At 43.1% G+C, this 17,456-nt stretch overlaps 1 protein-coding gene across 1 annotated transcript; it reads left to right on the top strand.

The window, feature by feature from the left end:
* The first annotated feature begins 7,747 nt into the window (after positions 1 to 7,747).
* si:ch211-39i2.2 (DNA damage-inducible transcript 4-like protein-like) lies at positions 7,748 to 11,097 on the top strand. The gene is made up of 2 exons (XM_055643084.1): positions 7,748 to 8,342; positions 9,752 to 11,097. The coding sequence occupies exons 1-2, from the start codon at positions 8,120 to 8,122 to the stop codon at positions 10,237 to 10,239; spliced, it is 711 nt and encodes a 236-aa protein (XP_055499059.1). The 5' UTR covers positions 7,748 to 8,119; the 3' UTR covers positions 10,240 to 11,097.
* Positions 11,098 to 17,456: the final 6,359 nt, after the last annotated feature.

Here is a 17,456-nt window from a genome sequence, read left to right as displayed (position 1 = left end):
AATGGGTGATATTTCGGGTCGAGACCCTTCTTCAGCACCTGCAGTTCTTTCCTACACATTTAGTACTATGTGTTCTGCTGTTGGACACTGCGGTGAGTTTAGCAGTGGAACAGCAGATCGCAGGATGTCATCCCCAAACTTATCTCCAAGTTCCTTGTTTCACTGTGTACTAGGTATAGTGGGAGTGGCAGATGGCTTGCTGCCACTGAATCACCATCTAAAGCAAGTACAATCCAGCCCCATGTAATTAATGGTGAAAACATGAACCTCAACCACAATTGCCTGGAAAGGGAACATGAAACAAGCTTGTTGAGCAGTTGACAAAGGAAATTGGTGTGGGTAGACTTGTGGTTGTTCTCTATGTGGACTTGAGCAAGGGTTTTGACAAGGTCCTTCATGATAAATTGATCTAGAAGATTAAGATACATGAATTCAAAAGTTCCCTTGACCTCTGATGCTCCAGAGAAAACAGTTCCACCACTAACATCAGCCTTGTATAGGTATGCCAGTTCTGAATTCAAACTGCAAAGTGGTGGAACTGTTTTCTCTGAAGCATCAGAGGCCAAGGGAACTTTTGATAGAAGTTTATTAAAATTATGAGAGGCATAGAGAAAGTAGACTATCAAAATTTGTTCTCAAGATGTAATGGTGGTATATGGATCATGTGCAAGCGGAAGGGATTAGTCTAATTTGGCATCAGGCTCAGCACAGACATTGTGGGCCGAAGGGCTTGTTCCTATGCTGTACTGTTCTGCACTCTATGTTCAAAACTAAGGAGGACTTGTATGTTTTAATAATATAAACCTTAAATATAAAAGCTCTGATTTAATTATCCTTACTTCTTTACCTCTTTTCTCCCCCAATCTCTTTTTATTTTAATTTCTGTATAAAATTTGATTACAACTAATCTTTATTTCTTTGTCGTCTTTTATTTTTTGGAGGTGTACTCCAGAGGCTCACAGCCCTAACTCATCTTGGCCAACCATTGTCAGTTTACTGTTAAAGCAATTTGCAGTGAAAAACAAATAGAACTTTAAAAAATATTTAAATCCTAAAAAAATATTACCACCTGATAATGACAATGTTAATGCACCTTTTTCTTGAACCTATGCAGTTTGTAGGTGAGTAAATTTGAAATGAACTTTGGAATTATTTCCCGGTGGGGTATCGCCTCAGCGCAGAGGGAGAAAAGGAGTGAAGAGACAGTAACCCTAAGATTTTTGCCTCCATCAGTGAGTGAGGAGGTGCCTGGTGAACTCACTGTGGTGGATGTTAAATTTGTGTTTATTGTGTGTTTTGTTGTTTATTATTACATGTATGGCTGCAGGCAACGACATTTCGTTCAGACCAAAAGGTCTGAATGACAAATAAAGAATCTAAGTCTAAGTGAAATACAATGGCCATTTGGCACCCTAATAGGAACTTAGCAAGTGTGCCCAAGCATTAACTCCCACCCCAAAGTTTATAGATTATTTGCCTCAACTTCTGAATTACAAAATAATAGTTAATTACTATGCCAATAAACATTCACCTGATTGAAATGTCAGGGCCTGGTGATTTGATAGTTAAAAACCAAAAGGCATGACAGAGTCTATGGGAAACTTTGGCTACTCTGTTCAGCAAATATTAAAACTTTGTGGCTTTATAGGTTTTTGTTTGTTTTTCACAGCACCAAAGCAAGCATCCAGAGGTCTATTACAAGTTAAACACTCTCTGCAAGGACATTAGTCTGAAGTTTGCAGTTCCCAATTTGTCCTTTCATGCTACATCTTAACACAGCCTGAGTTTTCCTTTTCTATACCGTTCATTAATTTACAAAACATTTTTTACGTCTGGAAAGATCAAGATTTTCCTCCTTATTGACTGGAACGTTTAGTGCTTTGGGTCTAATTTCCATTCTATACGTGTGCCCACTATCGATATCAACAGAGAGTGCAATGCATAAACGCTGTACTGTTTGTTTTCTTTATACAATAAAGAGTGGTATAACTGATGCCCACCGAAATTGTGGAAAATGACTGCCAGATGATGCGGTTCCACCCAACGGTTTCCTTCCCTGGACTCTATCTCCGGAAACAAAGTCGCTGGTGCCCCGCCTGTTCATTTGCCACAATAGATGAAAATACTTTTTATTACCAAAAATCGAGGTGGACAGTGAAGCCCATTAACCCCGTGCCGACGCAAGCTGCGTTTCCAACAGTGCCTCGGCATTGCATATGACTGTGCTCCAGCTGTTTTCTTTGTTCTTTCTGCTCAGCCCACAATGGGACGGATTTAAGAAAATGATGAAATATGACAACTCGATTGCAGAGGCATGGTGTTGTTGATCATGCGGGCAGTCAGCCAAGGTTACATTAAAAATGCCGCAGCCACTGCAGAAGCAGCTCTCTCGTCAGAAACGCGAATAAAATATTTTGCTGGTTTATAAAATAACATAATGTGGTTAGAACGTGTACTGCATTACAATGGTCATGGCAACGAAACAGAACATAGCGGGAGGCTAATGCGTCTGCGGATTTAGAGTCGATTGTTTACAACATGTTTTTATACAGGGATGTATTGTTAATTTCTCTTTTTCATAGGATCTTATTTGATAATTTCGATAAAAAATCAGGTCGGCATTTAGCACCAGTGGCATCACATAAAAAAATAAAACATGTTTCATATTTTAAATGTTTTAGTTATAGAATCATTAATGTGAAATAGCTGATATAAAACAGCAAAAAAAAGGAAAATGGAGTAAATATCCAGCAAGTTCGCTGGCTGCTTAATGTGAAGTTCGGTCAAGTAGTTGATAATAGCATTGGTACATGAGTTATCAATGCATTATAGGAATGAAGTTAACAAAACATTTCTGAACTCTGTGGATGGACAGATTGGGTAAAGAGCAAATATTTTTTTGTGGATGGCAGCAATTTAGATACATAGGGAAAACAGTAAGAAGCAATATTTTTGATACCCGGAGGCCACAAGTTTAGGGCAAAAAGGTTTAGAATGGATCTGAGGAAGATTAATTTTCATTGCGAAAATGCATGGAGTCTGGAATGTATTGTCTGGATGGATGGTGATGGCTAGTACTTTCACATTTGAATTGCCAAGACATAAAAGGCTATGGAATAAGTACTGAGAACTGTGATTAATATTGAATGGTACTTGATGGTTGGCATGGGTACGGTGGAGAGAAGTGCCTTTTCTGTGGCATATGATATTATGCAGGACATGACCTCCCCGCCATTGAAGGGATCGACACGAGGCACTCCCCCAAAAAGGCAGCCAGCATCGTCAAGGACCCACACCGTCCTTGCCACACTCTCATTTCACTCCTGCCATCGGGAATAAGGCATAAGAGCCTGAAAACTGTAATGTCCAAGTTCAGGAGCAGTTTCTTCCCAACAACCATCAGGGTATTGAACACAGAAGATAGACACAAAATGCTGGAGTAACTCAGAGGGACAGGCAGCATCTCTGGATAGAAGGAATGGAAGACGTTTTGGGTCGAGAGCCTTCTTTAGACAAGAACACTACGTACTCTAACTAAACCTGAACTACGAACTGCTTGATTGCACTACAGACAAGGGGGTTTATTTTTTGTCTCTGTTCATTTATTTGTTCATATTGTTCATTTATTTTTATATATTGAACTTCTTTTTGTTGTTTATTATGATGTCTACTGAGTACTATGTTTACATATTAATTGGGGTGCTGCAAGTAAGAATGTTATTGTTCCGTTTCAGAACATCTGAGAATAAAACACTCTTGACTTGACTAATATGGATTCCCTCTGCTGCAAACAATAATTGACATGGGTCAGTTTGTAACATTAAATTTGTTGTCCAAACGTATTAAGATATATGGGGGAAAAGCAGGTAAATGGAGTTGGGTCACAGATCAACCATGATTGTATTGACCAGAGGATAAGCACTAAAGAACTTACAACCCACTTCCATTACACCGTTCACATGTTTCACTCTACACTTCTGCATAGCCTTAATCCAGATATGGATTCTTATTGATATACACCACAATTGATATACATGTAAATAAAAATATGTAGTATTACAGAAGGTTCGGGGAACATCTGCAATGATGTTAACAAGGATGGACAAGTTTTGATCAGGCTGAGGGTAGATATAATTAAGCTGTGTAATACAATGAAAGGATTAGATATGATGAATAAGTAGGTCTTACTTTTCATAGCAGGGTGGTTTATGACTAAGGGAGCTAGATTTAAGATAGTTGTTAGAAGAGTGAAGGGGAGAGGGAAGTTAAGAAATAAACATTTTTCATAGTTGGTTGGATGGCATAATGGCGTGCTCCTGCACCTATTTTCTATGTTTCTATGTGATACTGAGCTATCTCTAATTCTCAACCCTCTGAACGCCTTTGTCTAAAAGGATGCTTAAGGTAAAAAATCTCAAAACATTTAATAAGTACCTAGTTGAGCACCTCATGCATCATAATTTACAGGGTTATGGATGAAGAATTAAAAATTGACGTCAGTTTATATAATCTTATTCATCCAGCCTGAACTTGATGGATTAAAAGTTCACCAACTGTGTGACAAATTTCCATAATTTTATGACACTATAAACATAAAAGCTAAATGCAAGAAGAGAACTGAGCATAAGATTCCCCGGCCTGGAGACAGAGTCTAGCAGAGTTACACTGTGATGTTGTGGATCCCAAGAAGGACCTCAAAAGGAATAAATGTTATAAATCTTGGATTGAAACCTCACATACTGGAAAATGATCCTAATTATCTGTGGTCAATCATAGCTAGAGCACGTCAGAGCAAAATCATTATTCCAATTAACTTTTCTCAATAATAAGGTTAGCACTGGGGCTGAAGGGGATATTGCAAAGACCCTTCTGTGAGTAGAGTAGGAGTAAACGGGTCCTTTTCAGAATGGCAGGCAGTGACTAGTGGGGTACCACAAGGCTCAGTGCTGGGACCCCAGCTATTTACAATATATATTAATGATTTGGATGAGGGAATTGAATGCAACATCTCTAAGTTTGCGGATGACACAAAGCTGGGGGGCAGTGTTAGCTGTGAGGAGGATGTTAGGAGGCTGCAAGGTGACTTGGATAGGCTGGGTGAGTCGGCAAATGCATGGCAGATGCAGTATAATGTGGATAAATGTGAGGTTATCCACCTTAGTGGCAAAAACAGGAAAGCAGACATATCTAAATGGTGGCCGATTAGGGAAAGGGGAGATGCAATGAGACCTGGGTGTCATGGTACACCAGTCATTGAAAGTAGGCATACAGGTGCAGCAGGCAGTGAAGAAAACAAATGGTATCTTAGCATTCATAGCAAAAGGATTTGAGTATAGGAGCAGGGAGGATCTACTGCAGTTGTACAGGGTCTTGGTGAGACCACAGCTGGAGTATTGTGTACAGTTTTGGTCTCCAAATCTGAGGAAAAACATTCTTGCCATAGAGGGGTTCACCAGACTGATTCCTGGGATGTCAGGACTTTCATATGAAGAAAGACTGGATAGAATCGGCTTGTACTCGCTAGAATTTAGAAGATTGAGGGGGGATCTTCTAGAAACTTACAAAATTCTTAAGGGGTTGGACAGGCTAGATGCAGGAAGATTGTTCCCGATATTGGGGAAGTCCAGGACAAGGGATCACAGTTTAAGGATAAAGGGGAAATCCTTTAGGACCGAGATGAGAAAAACATTTTTTACACAGAGAGTGGTAAATCTCTGGAACTCTCTGCCACAGAAGGTAGTTGAGGCCAGTTCATTGGCTATATTTAAGAGGGAGTTAGATGTGGCCCTTGTGGCTAAAGGGATCAGGGGGTATGGAGAGAAGGCAGGTACAGGATACTGAGTTGGATGATAAGTCATGATCATATTGAATGGCGGTGCAGGCTCGAAGGGCATAATGGCGTGCTCCTGCACCTATTTTCTATGTTTCTATGTGATACTGAGCTATCTCTAATTCTCAACCCATGTGAAATAGCATTTACCACAATAATGGTCATGAAATTAAAAACAATAGATGATTAAGCCGTCTGGTTAGTTGATATTCCTGTACTTAGCTTGATATGAGGCCTTCCACCACGGACAAACCATTTATATCTAAAAAAAAGTATCCCAACCTATGATAGATAACCAAGCAAGGGTGGCATATCACCGGTCATAATGATTTTCAACATGCATGTATGAGAGTGCTGCTGATCTGGCATCACCTTTATGGGCCAAATGTAATTCTTCTGTGTTGTAGTAAGTAAATAAATAAGGTAACATCCATAAGGATGTTGTAGATGGATGAGGGAGGACCTCATTGCAACTTAGCAAATAGTAAAAGGCCTGGATAGAGTGAATGTGGAGAGGATGTTTCCACTAGTAAAAGAGTCTTGGAGTTTAAGAAGGAACTGCAGATGCTGGAAAATCGAAGGTACACAAAAAAGCTGAGGAAACTCATCGGGTGCAGCAGCATCTATGGAGCGAAGGAAATAGGCAATGATTTGGGCCGAAATGTTGCCTATTTCCTTCGCTCCATAGATGCTGCTGTACCCGCTGAGTTTCTCCAGCTTTTTTGTGTACCTTAGAGAGTCTAGGACCAGAGTTCATAGCCTCAGAATAAAAGATGTACCTTTAGAAAGGAGATGAGGAGGAATTTCTTTAGTGAGAGGGTGGTGAATCTATGGATTTCATTGTCACAGACTGCTGTGGAGGCCGTCAATGGATAATTTTAATGCGGAGATTTCGATTCTTGATTAGTAAGGGTGTCAGAAGTTATGGGGCAAAGGCAGGAAAGTGGGGTGGAGAGGTAAAGATAGATCAGCCGTGTGTAGGAAGGAACTGCAGATGCTGGTTTAAACAAAAGGTAGACACAAAATGCTGGAGTACCTCAGTGGGACAAGCAGCATCTGTGGAGAGAAGGAACCGTTCATCAGAAGAAGGGTCTTGACCCGAAACTTCACCCATTCCTTCTCTCCAGAGATGCTGCCTGTCCTGCTGATTTACTCCAGAAATATGTGTCTAGTAGATCAGCCATGATTGAATGGTGGATTAGACTTGATGGGCCGAATGGCCTAATTCTGTTCCTAGAATTTATGAACTTATAACTTCAAGACCTTGAAAGTCATAATGTCCAGTACACATCACACTCACTTCGCCATCCTGGGTTAAAATCCTGGAATTTAAAGAATGTAAAGTTATCAGAGGAATAACATTAATTTAAAGAAAGCACTTGTTGTAGAAAAATTCCCACTACAGCAGACCAAGCAGGGACATACACCGAAAGTTGCTTGATTGTTCAGTTTTATGAACAAAATAAAGTATTTTGAGTATTATTCAGTTCTAAATATAAAAATATAGAGACTACTGGAATTTAAACTTGTCAATGTGTTCAGTAGTTACATGTTGATATGAATTATATAGCACGAAAAACCTACAATGTAGGGGATTAATAAAAACATTGTAACAATCAAACACCACATTTGTTCCGTTAAAAATAAAACGAAACAATGAAGATAAATTAAAAAACGCTTACTCAGAATTTGATTTTATACCCAATTGTATACTGGGTAATATTACCTTAAACTGATCACTTGAAGTAGGTGGGGTGACTTTTCTAGTTAAAAATTATCAACGAGATGACTGATTAGTTTATTTCGAATCTTAATATCATGTAAATATCAAAACACATTATGTGTTCGGTGATATTGTCCTTTGATGGCAATTGTACGTACAAAGGAGGTGGTATTACAATACAAAATTATATTAAAGAGACTGTGGGGGTAGTTCTTTGATGAAGCAAGGGACTGAAGTTTCGCCTTACGCCAACTTCAGACGCTCCTCCTCTGTATCCAGGGCTCTTCACAGCACCTAGCGACTACTCTCTCATTGGTTGGACACTGTATCAATTTTGGGTGGGGAACCAATGGCTGCGATGGGTTGGGCCTCTTCCCTATTGACATCAAATCATGTGGCTTCCAACAGCTGATGCAATGTTTCAAGTACAAAGCGGTGGCCGCAGCTGGCCCCTGTTCGCACTCGGGACTGTCAGCGAGCTGGGGTGGGAGGGGGAAGGAAAGGAAGAGGAAGAAGTGGCTGTGACTCCTGGTCCGGGACTCTGCGGGGCGCATAACTGAGCAGTGATGGTGATGATGTACGTTCAGACTTTAGGAGGCACAAGTCCTTGCAGCACAAGGACGAGTCCTGCCGGCGATCCGGAGGATGGTGTGGTCCAGTTGATGAAGAAACTCCTTCACCATAGCTTCGCTGGCGAAGCAGTAACACATTCAAAGAAGATACAGCCTGGTGAAAACCCCTTTGAGAGACATTACAACGTCGAAAATGATCGCCTGATCCCTACTTCAGGTGAGTTGCTGGGTCGCTGCGTCGTTTTGTTCTTGATAACTCGATAATAAATGATAGACTTCAAAAGTAACCCTAAAACTGTCAGTTTCCGTATATGTTTTATCCATATCATCTTCAGTTAGCATATATCACCTTCTAATTGACGAGGTGCCTCTACATTCCTGAAAGCAAAACAATGTGAGTTTTTTTTTAATCTTTCAGTGTCTTTTTAAATGCAGACATTTGTCTCCTATTCATGAAAAAATACTGCGAAGTAACGTCCTTTTTTTTTAACTTTACTATCCGAATACCGATTCAAACTAATCAATTACATCATCGCTATTCTAGAACCGAGAATGCAGGATAAAAGTGGTATGGCAATTGCACAATAATAAACGACAACCGCTTCACACAGATAAACCATGGAATATGCCATCCTAAATATTGGGAACAAATGTTCTGGAGATATCGATCAGTGTTCAATACTGCGGGTAATAAATATTACCACTGTTAAATAGGTGCTTCAAAGTAGTAGGCAATTAAATGATATTTTTTTAATTTAATAAATATAAGGGGATCCTTGCTGAAATTATTAAGATCAGACTATTCATAAGTTTCTGAAGTGTTAATGCAATGTATTACGGGCTGATGAAGAACATTTGTGTGCCTGTATAAATTTTAAATTGTATAATAACTATATGAGATGAAAATGTGTTGGTGAACAGGGTTTGATATTGGTAATTGCATAATCACTCATCTTAAGAAGATCTGCGTGAAGACAATTCCAAAAATGGCTAAAACAATTGACTGACTTTTTAATCTCCATTTGGATAATATTATTACAAACTGCCTGGCAACACTCTTTTCCTCTCCCTGCCCCCCTCCCCTCAAAGTTGTGGATTGCAATTCTGCACTGGAGATTTTGGCCATAATGATCCAGTCCAGCACTACGATTGAATGCTGAGGCCATGCATTATCACCAGGTGTCATATTTCATATGAGATTTAAACCAGAGCCCCATCTACAGATGGGTGTAAAAAGTCTCGTGACAATGTGAGAGAATTGAATGGGAGTTGTCTCCATCTCAATGTCACTAAGACCGCTTATCCAATTATTATCATATTGCTATTTGCAGAGGCTTGCTGTGAGTATCCTACATGACAGCAGTGCAAAATTCCTCCTTTTAAAATATTTTATCTAAGTGGTAAATATTTTTTTAATTTCATCCATATATATTGATGGATATTTTTCAAATTAGTTCCGTGATTTTCTATGATTTTTTGGACCTGAATGTGATTGAGAATGATTTAAACATTTGTTGACTTCCAGTTAAAAGTTTGGGGAAAAAATGTGTGTTTGAATGTATTTCATTTCCTGAAAATAATATATTTCAAAGAATTATAATTTTTGTCCTTTTTTTATTTTTGCAGATACATATTTCGTGAATCAATCTGGCAATGATTTTATTTTTCTGGAGGAACTTCTAGAAGAGAGGACCTGCCAGCATCTTGCAAAGCAGATAGAGCAATGCCTGTCCACTTCTAAGAAATCCCAATTGCACTGCCAGGAGCTCTTGATCCCTCAGTATATGAGCCTAAGAATCGCACAGGATGTACTTCGAATGGCTGCCAGTGAGCCCTGTGGGCTGCGTGGTGCTGTGATCTATGTTAACCTGGAACATGAGAACACAAACAAGAAACTGGGGAAAATAGTGTATGATAGCACTGTCATTCCTACCTTTGAATTGACTCTTGTCTTTAAACAAGATAACAACTCCTGGCCCAGTCTAAGGGATTTCTTTTCCATAGGGACTTGTTTCATACATGCATCAAGGAGGGTATTGAAGCTTAGCCCAGGCTTCAGATTAGTCAAAAGAAAATTGTATTCTTCTGTAGGACCAATTGTCGAAGAATGCTAATTGAGGGCCAAGCTAGATCTAAGAAGTAATTTCTGTGGTGAGAATTCTGACCTGTCATTTATTAAGGCATAATGCTTGCTATTAAGCCTGGAAGAGAAGTTTTACTGTAAATATTCTCATGCACAAAATACTACAGTTTCTTACAATGAATGTTAATAACTTGAATTTTACTAACATTTTTGAAGATTTGGGATGCTGAAATGACTGGTGAAGGATGCAGAGGATGCACAATAGAAGTTCATATTATTGTTCTATTCGCATTGTGTCTTCCTTCTGCAACTGTCAGAGGTAGATATTTTTATTTATGTTTGAGGAACATTGAAAGCATGTGGTGATGGTACAGAGGATGCAAAGTGCATGAGGGAAAATCCAGGGAAAGAGATGAAGATTATGAAATGTGTATAAACCTTTCATCAGGAAGAGGCAATTAAGGACAATGAATTGAACTGAACACTACTAAGCTATTAAATTGAGCAATGGGTACTAGGTTAAAATGGAATTTAAAGGTCTGCATTTTTTTTTTTTTACTTTACTGATGTTCAGTATTCCATGTTTGCACATTTTTGCACTGTATTTGACTGCACTGTTCAATTGAACAATTTTGTACTTTGTATGGGCACGCTGGACTTGCTCTCAAGTAGTAATGTTACATTTGTATGAATAGTGCACGCTTCCCAGAATGGATGCAATGTACTAGCAACTGCTAGCTTCATCTACTGCAGTGCTATGATTGAGTTCTTGTTAAAGTGGTAAGAGTGTCCAATTGTAAACTCATTGGAAATATTGGAAATAAACTTTATAAAAAAATAATGATTGGTTCTATCCTTCTATTTTGACCCTGTCATTAAACAGTTTAATAGTGTATTGGGGGGGGGACTACAAATTGTGAAATTTGAACTAGATATTTGAACTAGAAATAAGATTTTAAAAATCAAATCTGCAATTTATCCCATCAGATAAAGCATAAAAAGAAGTTTCATTTGACACCTAATTCACTTTCATATCATCAGTATTAAAAGATTTATGGCCATTTTCATACTCCGAAATTAGCATCTTGTTCCCTATTGCTTTTCCATTAACACAAAAGCTGTGATCGAGGACAGTCAAAAGCCCATAACATTCTTAAAAATTAAGAGAACTGAATGAAATTTTCAGTTATTATAGATTGAAGCATTCTGAAACAAATGTAAAACATCTTACTTGGATGACCTGAAATTAAAGCATATAATTAATTACCTAATTGTAGTTAATTACAAAATTGACTGTTGTGATGGAAATAGTAATAAACACCCAGACTGCCTTGAAAATTCAAAAATGTGATATACTCAAGATCAGAACTTTAATATTATTGTATTATATGCTGTAAGTCTGTAACAGATAGGTTAATAATTTAAAATTTCTAGCAATAGACCAAGTCTTTATGGAGAAGATCCGTTGCTAGCTGGAACGTTGGCATATCATAATCAGTAGCATCATCATACTCCTCAGATTGTAACCAATAAGCAACTCTGTACACCTTGTTTTTCCTCAACTTTTCAATTTTGGCATTGTAAACTACAGGTTTTTGCTCTTCAAACCACACATGACATGCCTTTCTGCCCACTACTTTCCCATTAAGAATGTCCTGTAGATTCCATTTCATAAGAATTTTTTTTTTTTTTTAAATAAGCTTAAGTATCCAAATAACAAATTAATCCCATTCACACAAGAATTCACAATATAACATGATTTTTAAATCTCACTGTCATGAAATTATATGCCAGATGGAAGGAATTTAACGATTAATTCCCATAAATTAATCTAGAAACATCCACTCAATATAATCAAAATTATTTTTTTGCACAATACATGGGACTATAATATTTAGTATAAAAATATTGACTATGGGTAGACAATAACACAAAATATAGATGATTTAGATGCTCTTATGACACTATTGTCCCAAAAAAAAGAGCATTTAAATCATCTTACGAGTGGGTTTTTCTGGAACGCGATCGATTGACATGTTGCATTTGAGGTGAATTTGAACTCTATATCAACAGGAAAAACACTGCCGGTTCGTATGGGGCCCAAATCACATATTCGCAACGTAAAATTAGATTAAAGCCATCCCAAGAAGCAAGATTATATGTAAAATACACGACTTACCCTTTGTTTTGTCTCGTTCTTGCGATCCGTCATGTTGTAGACGTTGAGGGCATTAGAAGTCGCGTTTAATTTTAAACTAATTATTAAATTGTCTCGCGATTTAAAAAAAAAAAAAAAAAAAAATCGGGAAAAAAGTCAGATCGATTTTTCTTCAACAGCTAGCAGCCCAAGGAAATGCGCCTCCGACAGGCAGTAGAAAACTGGATTTTAATCCCGCCCACCCAATCCCTGCCCACCTCAAAGGCGTCAAAGTCGCTCACACGGCCAGTGGCAGAACTGCAGCACCGCTGAAGGTAGGTTTTGTAACATCGCTACTGATGGCTGTGGCGAGGAGCTATTCCTGAACCTGGACGTTGCAGTCCTCAGGCTCGTGTACCTTCTTCCTGAAGGTAGCGAGGAGATGAGTGTGTGACCAGGATGGTGTGGGTCCTTGATGATGCTGCCAGCCTTTTTGAGGCAGCGACTGCGATAGATTCCCTTGATGGTAGGGAGGTCAGAGCCGATAATGGACTGGGCAGTGTTTACTACTTTTTGTAGTCTTCTGCTCCTGGGCGATCAAGTTGCCGAACCAAGCCACGATGCAAAAGGTCAGCATGCTCTTCACCGTGCACCTGTAGAAGTTAGAGAGTCCTCCATGACATACTGACTCTCCGTAATCTTCTCAGAAAGTAGAGGCGCTTGTAGATCAGTGCATGTTCCCTTAACCATAGTGACCTCCCCATTACTAACCACTCCCCATTGTCTCCAGTATAATTGTAGTGTCCCCACCTCTAGCTCGCTCTCTAGCTCCAGTGATGACCACGGACAGCTACAGCATAGTGCAAAAGAGTTAGTTTAATAAACAGTTACAGTAAAAGACTTGTGTGTGCAGTAAGTCATTTTTACATGGTGTCAGAAGTGGGATTCGAACCCAGTTCGCTGCCCTCTGTGATATACCCACCAACAACATCATAGAACGCTTCAAATTCTTCCAGAGGCAGCAGCTGCCAGGCGAGCCTGTCGGCACTTATATTGCCGCCTTGCATCACCTGGCTCAGCGCTGCCGCCTTGACACAATCACCCCTGACGAATTAATTAGGGACGTCCTGGTTAATGGTCTCCGCAACGATAGACTGCGTGAGCAGCTCCTAGTGAAACCCGATCTGACACTGCGGGATGCTATGTATGCTGCCCGCATGTCCGAAGCCGTTGGTTCCGTGTCCAGACAGGCTTCCCAGGACATTAACTTCACCGGTCAAGCCGGTCGCCTGACTACACGACGAAACCCCGCGGCTCTCCCCATAAAGGTCGCCACCTCGACTGTCCCGCGACGCTGCCCTAACTGTCATTTTACAGCACATCCCTCAAACGTTTGCCCCGCACAGGGCAAGACCTGTCTTTCCTGTGGCAAACTCAACCACTTTTCTGCCGCCTGCCGTTCCCGTGGGAAGCCCGTCCCTGCTCCGAGAAGGAGTCTAAACAACCTCGCCGATCTAAACAACCTTGCACTCCCTGATAGCGCTCTGCTTCCTCAGTACGAGCTGGAGGAGCTCCCAGACTCTGATGCACTCCCCTCACATGAAGATCCAACTATTTTTTCACTCTTGGGTGCACCTGCTCTGATTACGGATCCCTCTGTGCATGTTACTGTGAACGGCCATTCCTTTTCAGCCAAGGTCGATACTGGCGCTTTCGCCAATGTTATGTCAATAAGCCTTTTCAGCAGATCAGATCTGGTGAGAAAGTTCTTCCTGGCGACACCCGTCTCCATGCCTACGGGGGGGGGGGGCGTCCTGGTTCCCGTGGGAAAGGCAACTCTTATCTGCACAGTTCTAGAGACCTCTCGGCCCCTCACTTTCCACCTTCTGGACTCTGACAACGTCACCCTGCTGGGCGCCCGTGCGTGTCAGGACCTGGGGCTAGTCTCATTCCACCACAGCATTCACCTGGTGCAGGCCCCCATGGACCCACTGACCGAGTACCCCGACCGCTTAGATGACGTTCTGGGCAAGCTGCCCTGCGACTATAAGATTGTTGTCGACCCGAGCGTCGACCCGGTGATTCGGCCGGCACACACCGCGTCTCCTTTGCCATGAAGGGCCGCGTGGAGTCTACTCTGCGCGATATGGTGACCATGGGCATCCTCAAGGAGGTGAGCGCTCCCACCAGGTGGGTCTCCACCATGGTCGTCGCCGCCAAGAAGGACAAAAGCGAGATCCGGATCTGCATCAACCCCAAGGACCTCAACCTTGCCATCAAGCGCCCCCACTACCCCATGCGGACGGTAGAGGACGTTGCTGCACAGGTCGGCCCTGCAACTGTCTTTTCAGTCCTAGATGCCAAGAGCTCCTTCTGGCAGATCCCTCTGGACGAACGCTCATCATTCCTCACTACCTTCAGCACTCCCTTCGGCCAATGGGATAAAGTAGCTTCCACCCCAGGGTGGCCGCTGTGAGCAGTCTGGAAGTAATGATCCCGCAGTGCGGCAGGCACCACGACTTTGTGACCCTTTACCACCACGCCGGCGTGAAGCACCAGTTCATCGCGAACGAGGAAATAAGGTACAGCGCCAGCAGGCAGTTCGGAGCGACGGTCAGGCCAACCACGGCGGATAACGTCCGCAAGTTGTTGCAGGGCAGGATCATCAGCAGTGTGTTGCACCAGAGACTGCATCTGCTGTGAAGGAACAAGGACGTTTAGTACCAGAAGGTTTTTGGCCAGTAAGGCAGGACCAGGGTCTCCGTCCGCCTGCCAACACAAAGCTCCGAAAGTGCTGCCAGGATCATCAGCAGTGTGTGCGCACTCCGCATCTGCCAAGGAAACTGGCCAAAACACCAGAAAGGTCCGAGGACCCTACGCCGAGGTTCCCTGTCAGAGAGCCAATTCTGGCCAGTATGGCTCAGGACATCCGTGACAGGGTCTCCGCCTGCGCTGCCTGCAACACCCTGCACCCCCATCAGCAGCGCCAGCCTCTCCTGCAGCCGCCGGCTCCAGAGCTCCCATGGATGGCCGTTTCCACCGACCTCTTTGAGTGGCGCGGAAAGCACTTCCTGGTCCTGGTGGACTCCTATTCCAGCTGGTTCGAGGTCGATCAGCTGACCTCCATCACCTCTGCCGCTGTCATCGGGAAGCTTCGCCACCACTTCTCCACCTTCGGCTCCCCGGTGACCCTCCGGTCCGACAACGGCAGCCAATTCTCCAGCGACGAGTTTAAAACCTTTGCTGCCCGTTGGAACTTTCACCACATTACCAGCAGCCCCGAGTTTCCTCAAAGCAAAGGACTTGCTGAGCGGGCCGTACGTAGCGCCAAGGAGCTGCTGGAACACTGCCGCCTGTTCCGTGCTGATTTCCACCTTGCCCTGCTCAACCTCCGCAACATTTCCCGCGACCCCGCGCTCGGTTCCCCTGCCCAGCGCCTTATGTCACGCACCACCAGACCTCCCCTGCCGGTCTCCCAGCAGTCCCTTAAGCCCTCTGTACAGAATCCTGCCACTGTCACTGAGCGCATTGTCAAGAAACAGGTGATCCAGAAGCGCTCCTTCGACAGATCCGCCCGGCCCCTTCCGCGTCTGTTCCCGGGGCAGGTTGTCCGAATGCAGTCCCCCTCTGGCCACTACCGCCTGGCCGTCGTAGTCGGCGACGCCGGTTCTCCGCGCTCCTACTTCGTCGACTACGAGGGGGCTATCTACCGTCGCTCCCGCCAGCACCTTCTGCTTGTGAATGAGCCCGCTCCGCCTCCCGCGGATCCTTCCCACCCCCCCATTTCTTCTCGAACTCCCGTTGCCCCTCACGCCCCGACAACACCTCGCATGCCGCGCACCCTACCCTCACAACTGTCCGCCCGTTCCCCTGCCTCGCCTGTCAAGCCGGCCTCGCCCGTCAAACCTGCCTCGCCTGCCAAGCCTGTTTCTCCGCCCGGAGCCCCGCGTTCTCCTCCGCCCGCCTCTCCTGCCGATCCCCCGGCTGCTGTCCCTTCTGTTCCCGACGATGAGGAGGAGGGCGGCTTACGCACCCGCTCTGGCCGGCTGGTCAAGCCGCCTGTCCGCTACGGGGAGCTCGCATAGTGTTGTACTGTTGCCGGTGCGGTTGGTGTTCGTAGCGTATGAGCCGTGGTCACTCTGTATAGTACCTGCCATGCTTTTGTTTCTAAGAGGAAGGATGTAGATCAGTGCATGTTCCCTTAACCATAGTGACCTCCCCATTACTAACCACTCCCCATTGTCTCCAGTATAATTGTAGTGTCCCCACCTCTAGCTCGCTCTCTAGCTCCAGTGATGACCACGGACAGCTACAGCATAGTGCAAAAGAGTTAGTTTAATAAACAGTTACAGTAAAAGACTTGTGTGTGCAGTAAGTCATTTTTTACAGCGCTGATGTGCTTTCTTTATAATTGCATCAGTGTTCTTGGAGCAGGAGAGATCTTCAGAAATATGCACGCCCAAGAATTTGAAGCTCTTGACCCTTTCCACCATCGACCCGTTGATATAAACGGGACTGTGGGTCCCGATCCTACCCCTTCCAAAGTCCACAATCAGTTCCTTGGTTTTGTTGGTGTTGAGGGCCAGGTTATTGTGCTGGCACCATTTGGTCAGTCATTCGATCTCTTATATACCAGTGAGGTCACCATGCTCTTCTTGGGCCCTGGGTAATTGATGCCCTTTTAAAGCAGGTGGGAACCACAGACCACAGAAGTGAGAGGTTGAAAATGTCCGTAAAAACTGCAGCCAGTTGGTCTGCTCAGGTTTTTAGAACACGACCGGGTATACCATCAGGTCCAGGTGCTTTTCGAGGGTTCACCCCTCTGAAGGATTTTCTGACATCGCCCTCTGTGACTGAGACTGAAATACCATCACAGCGAATGGGGGCTCGAGAAGGCACATCAGTGTTCATCCTATCAAAGCGTGCGTTAAACGCATTGAGCTCGTCAGGGAGTGATGTTTCACCGACATTAGAGCTACCTGGTTTCGCCTTGTAGGAGTAGCCTTGCATTCAGGCCCCGCCACAGCTGCCGAACATCTGTCTCACCCTCCAGCTTGGAGCAAAAGTCTCTTTTGGCCTTTTTGATAACCTTACCAAGGTTGTATCTGGAC

Source organism: Leucoraja erinacea, chromosome 11, assembly GCF_028641065.1.
Source record: "Leucoraja erinacea ecotype New England chromosome 11, Leri_hhj_1, whole genome shotgun sequence".
In the NCBI taxonomy this organism is placed as follows: Eukaryota; Metazoa; Chordata; class Chondrichthyes; order Rajiformes; family Rajidae; genus Leucoraja; species Leucoraja erinaceus.
This window is presented reverse-complemented; position numbering and strand designations above follow the sequence as displayed.

Coding starts and splice junctions, on each gene's coding strand:
- si:ch211-39i2.2 (XM_055643084.1), top strand. CDS start 8,120: ATGGTGATGATGTACGTTCAGACTTTAGGAGGCACAAGTCCTTGCAGC. Junction 8,343..9,751: donor TCGCCTGATCCCTACTTCAG/GTGAGTTGCTGG, acceptor TTATTTTTGCAG/ATACATATTTCGTGAATCAA.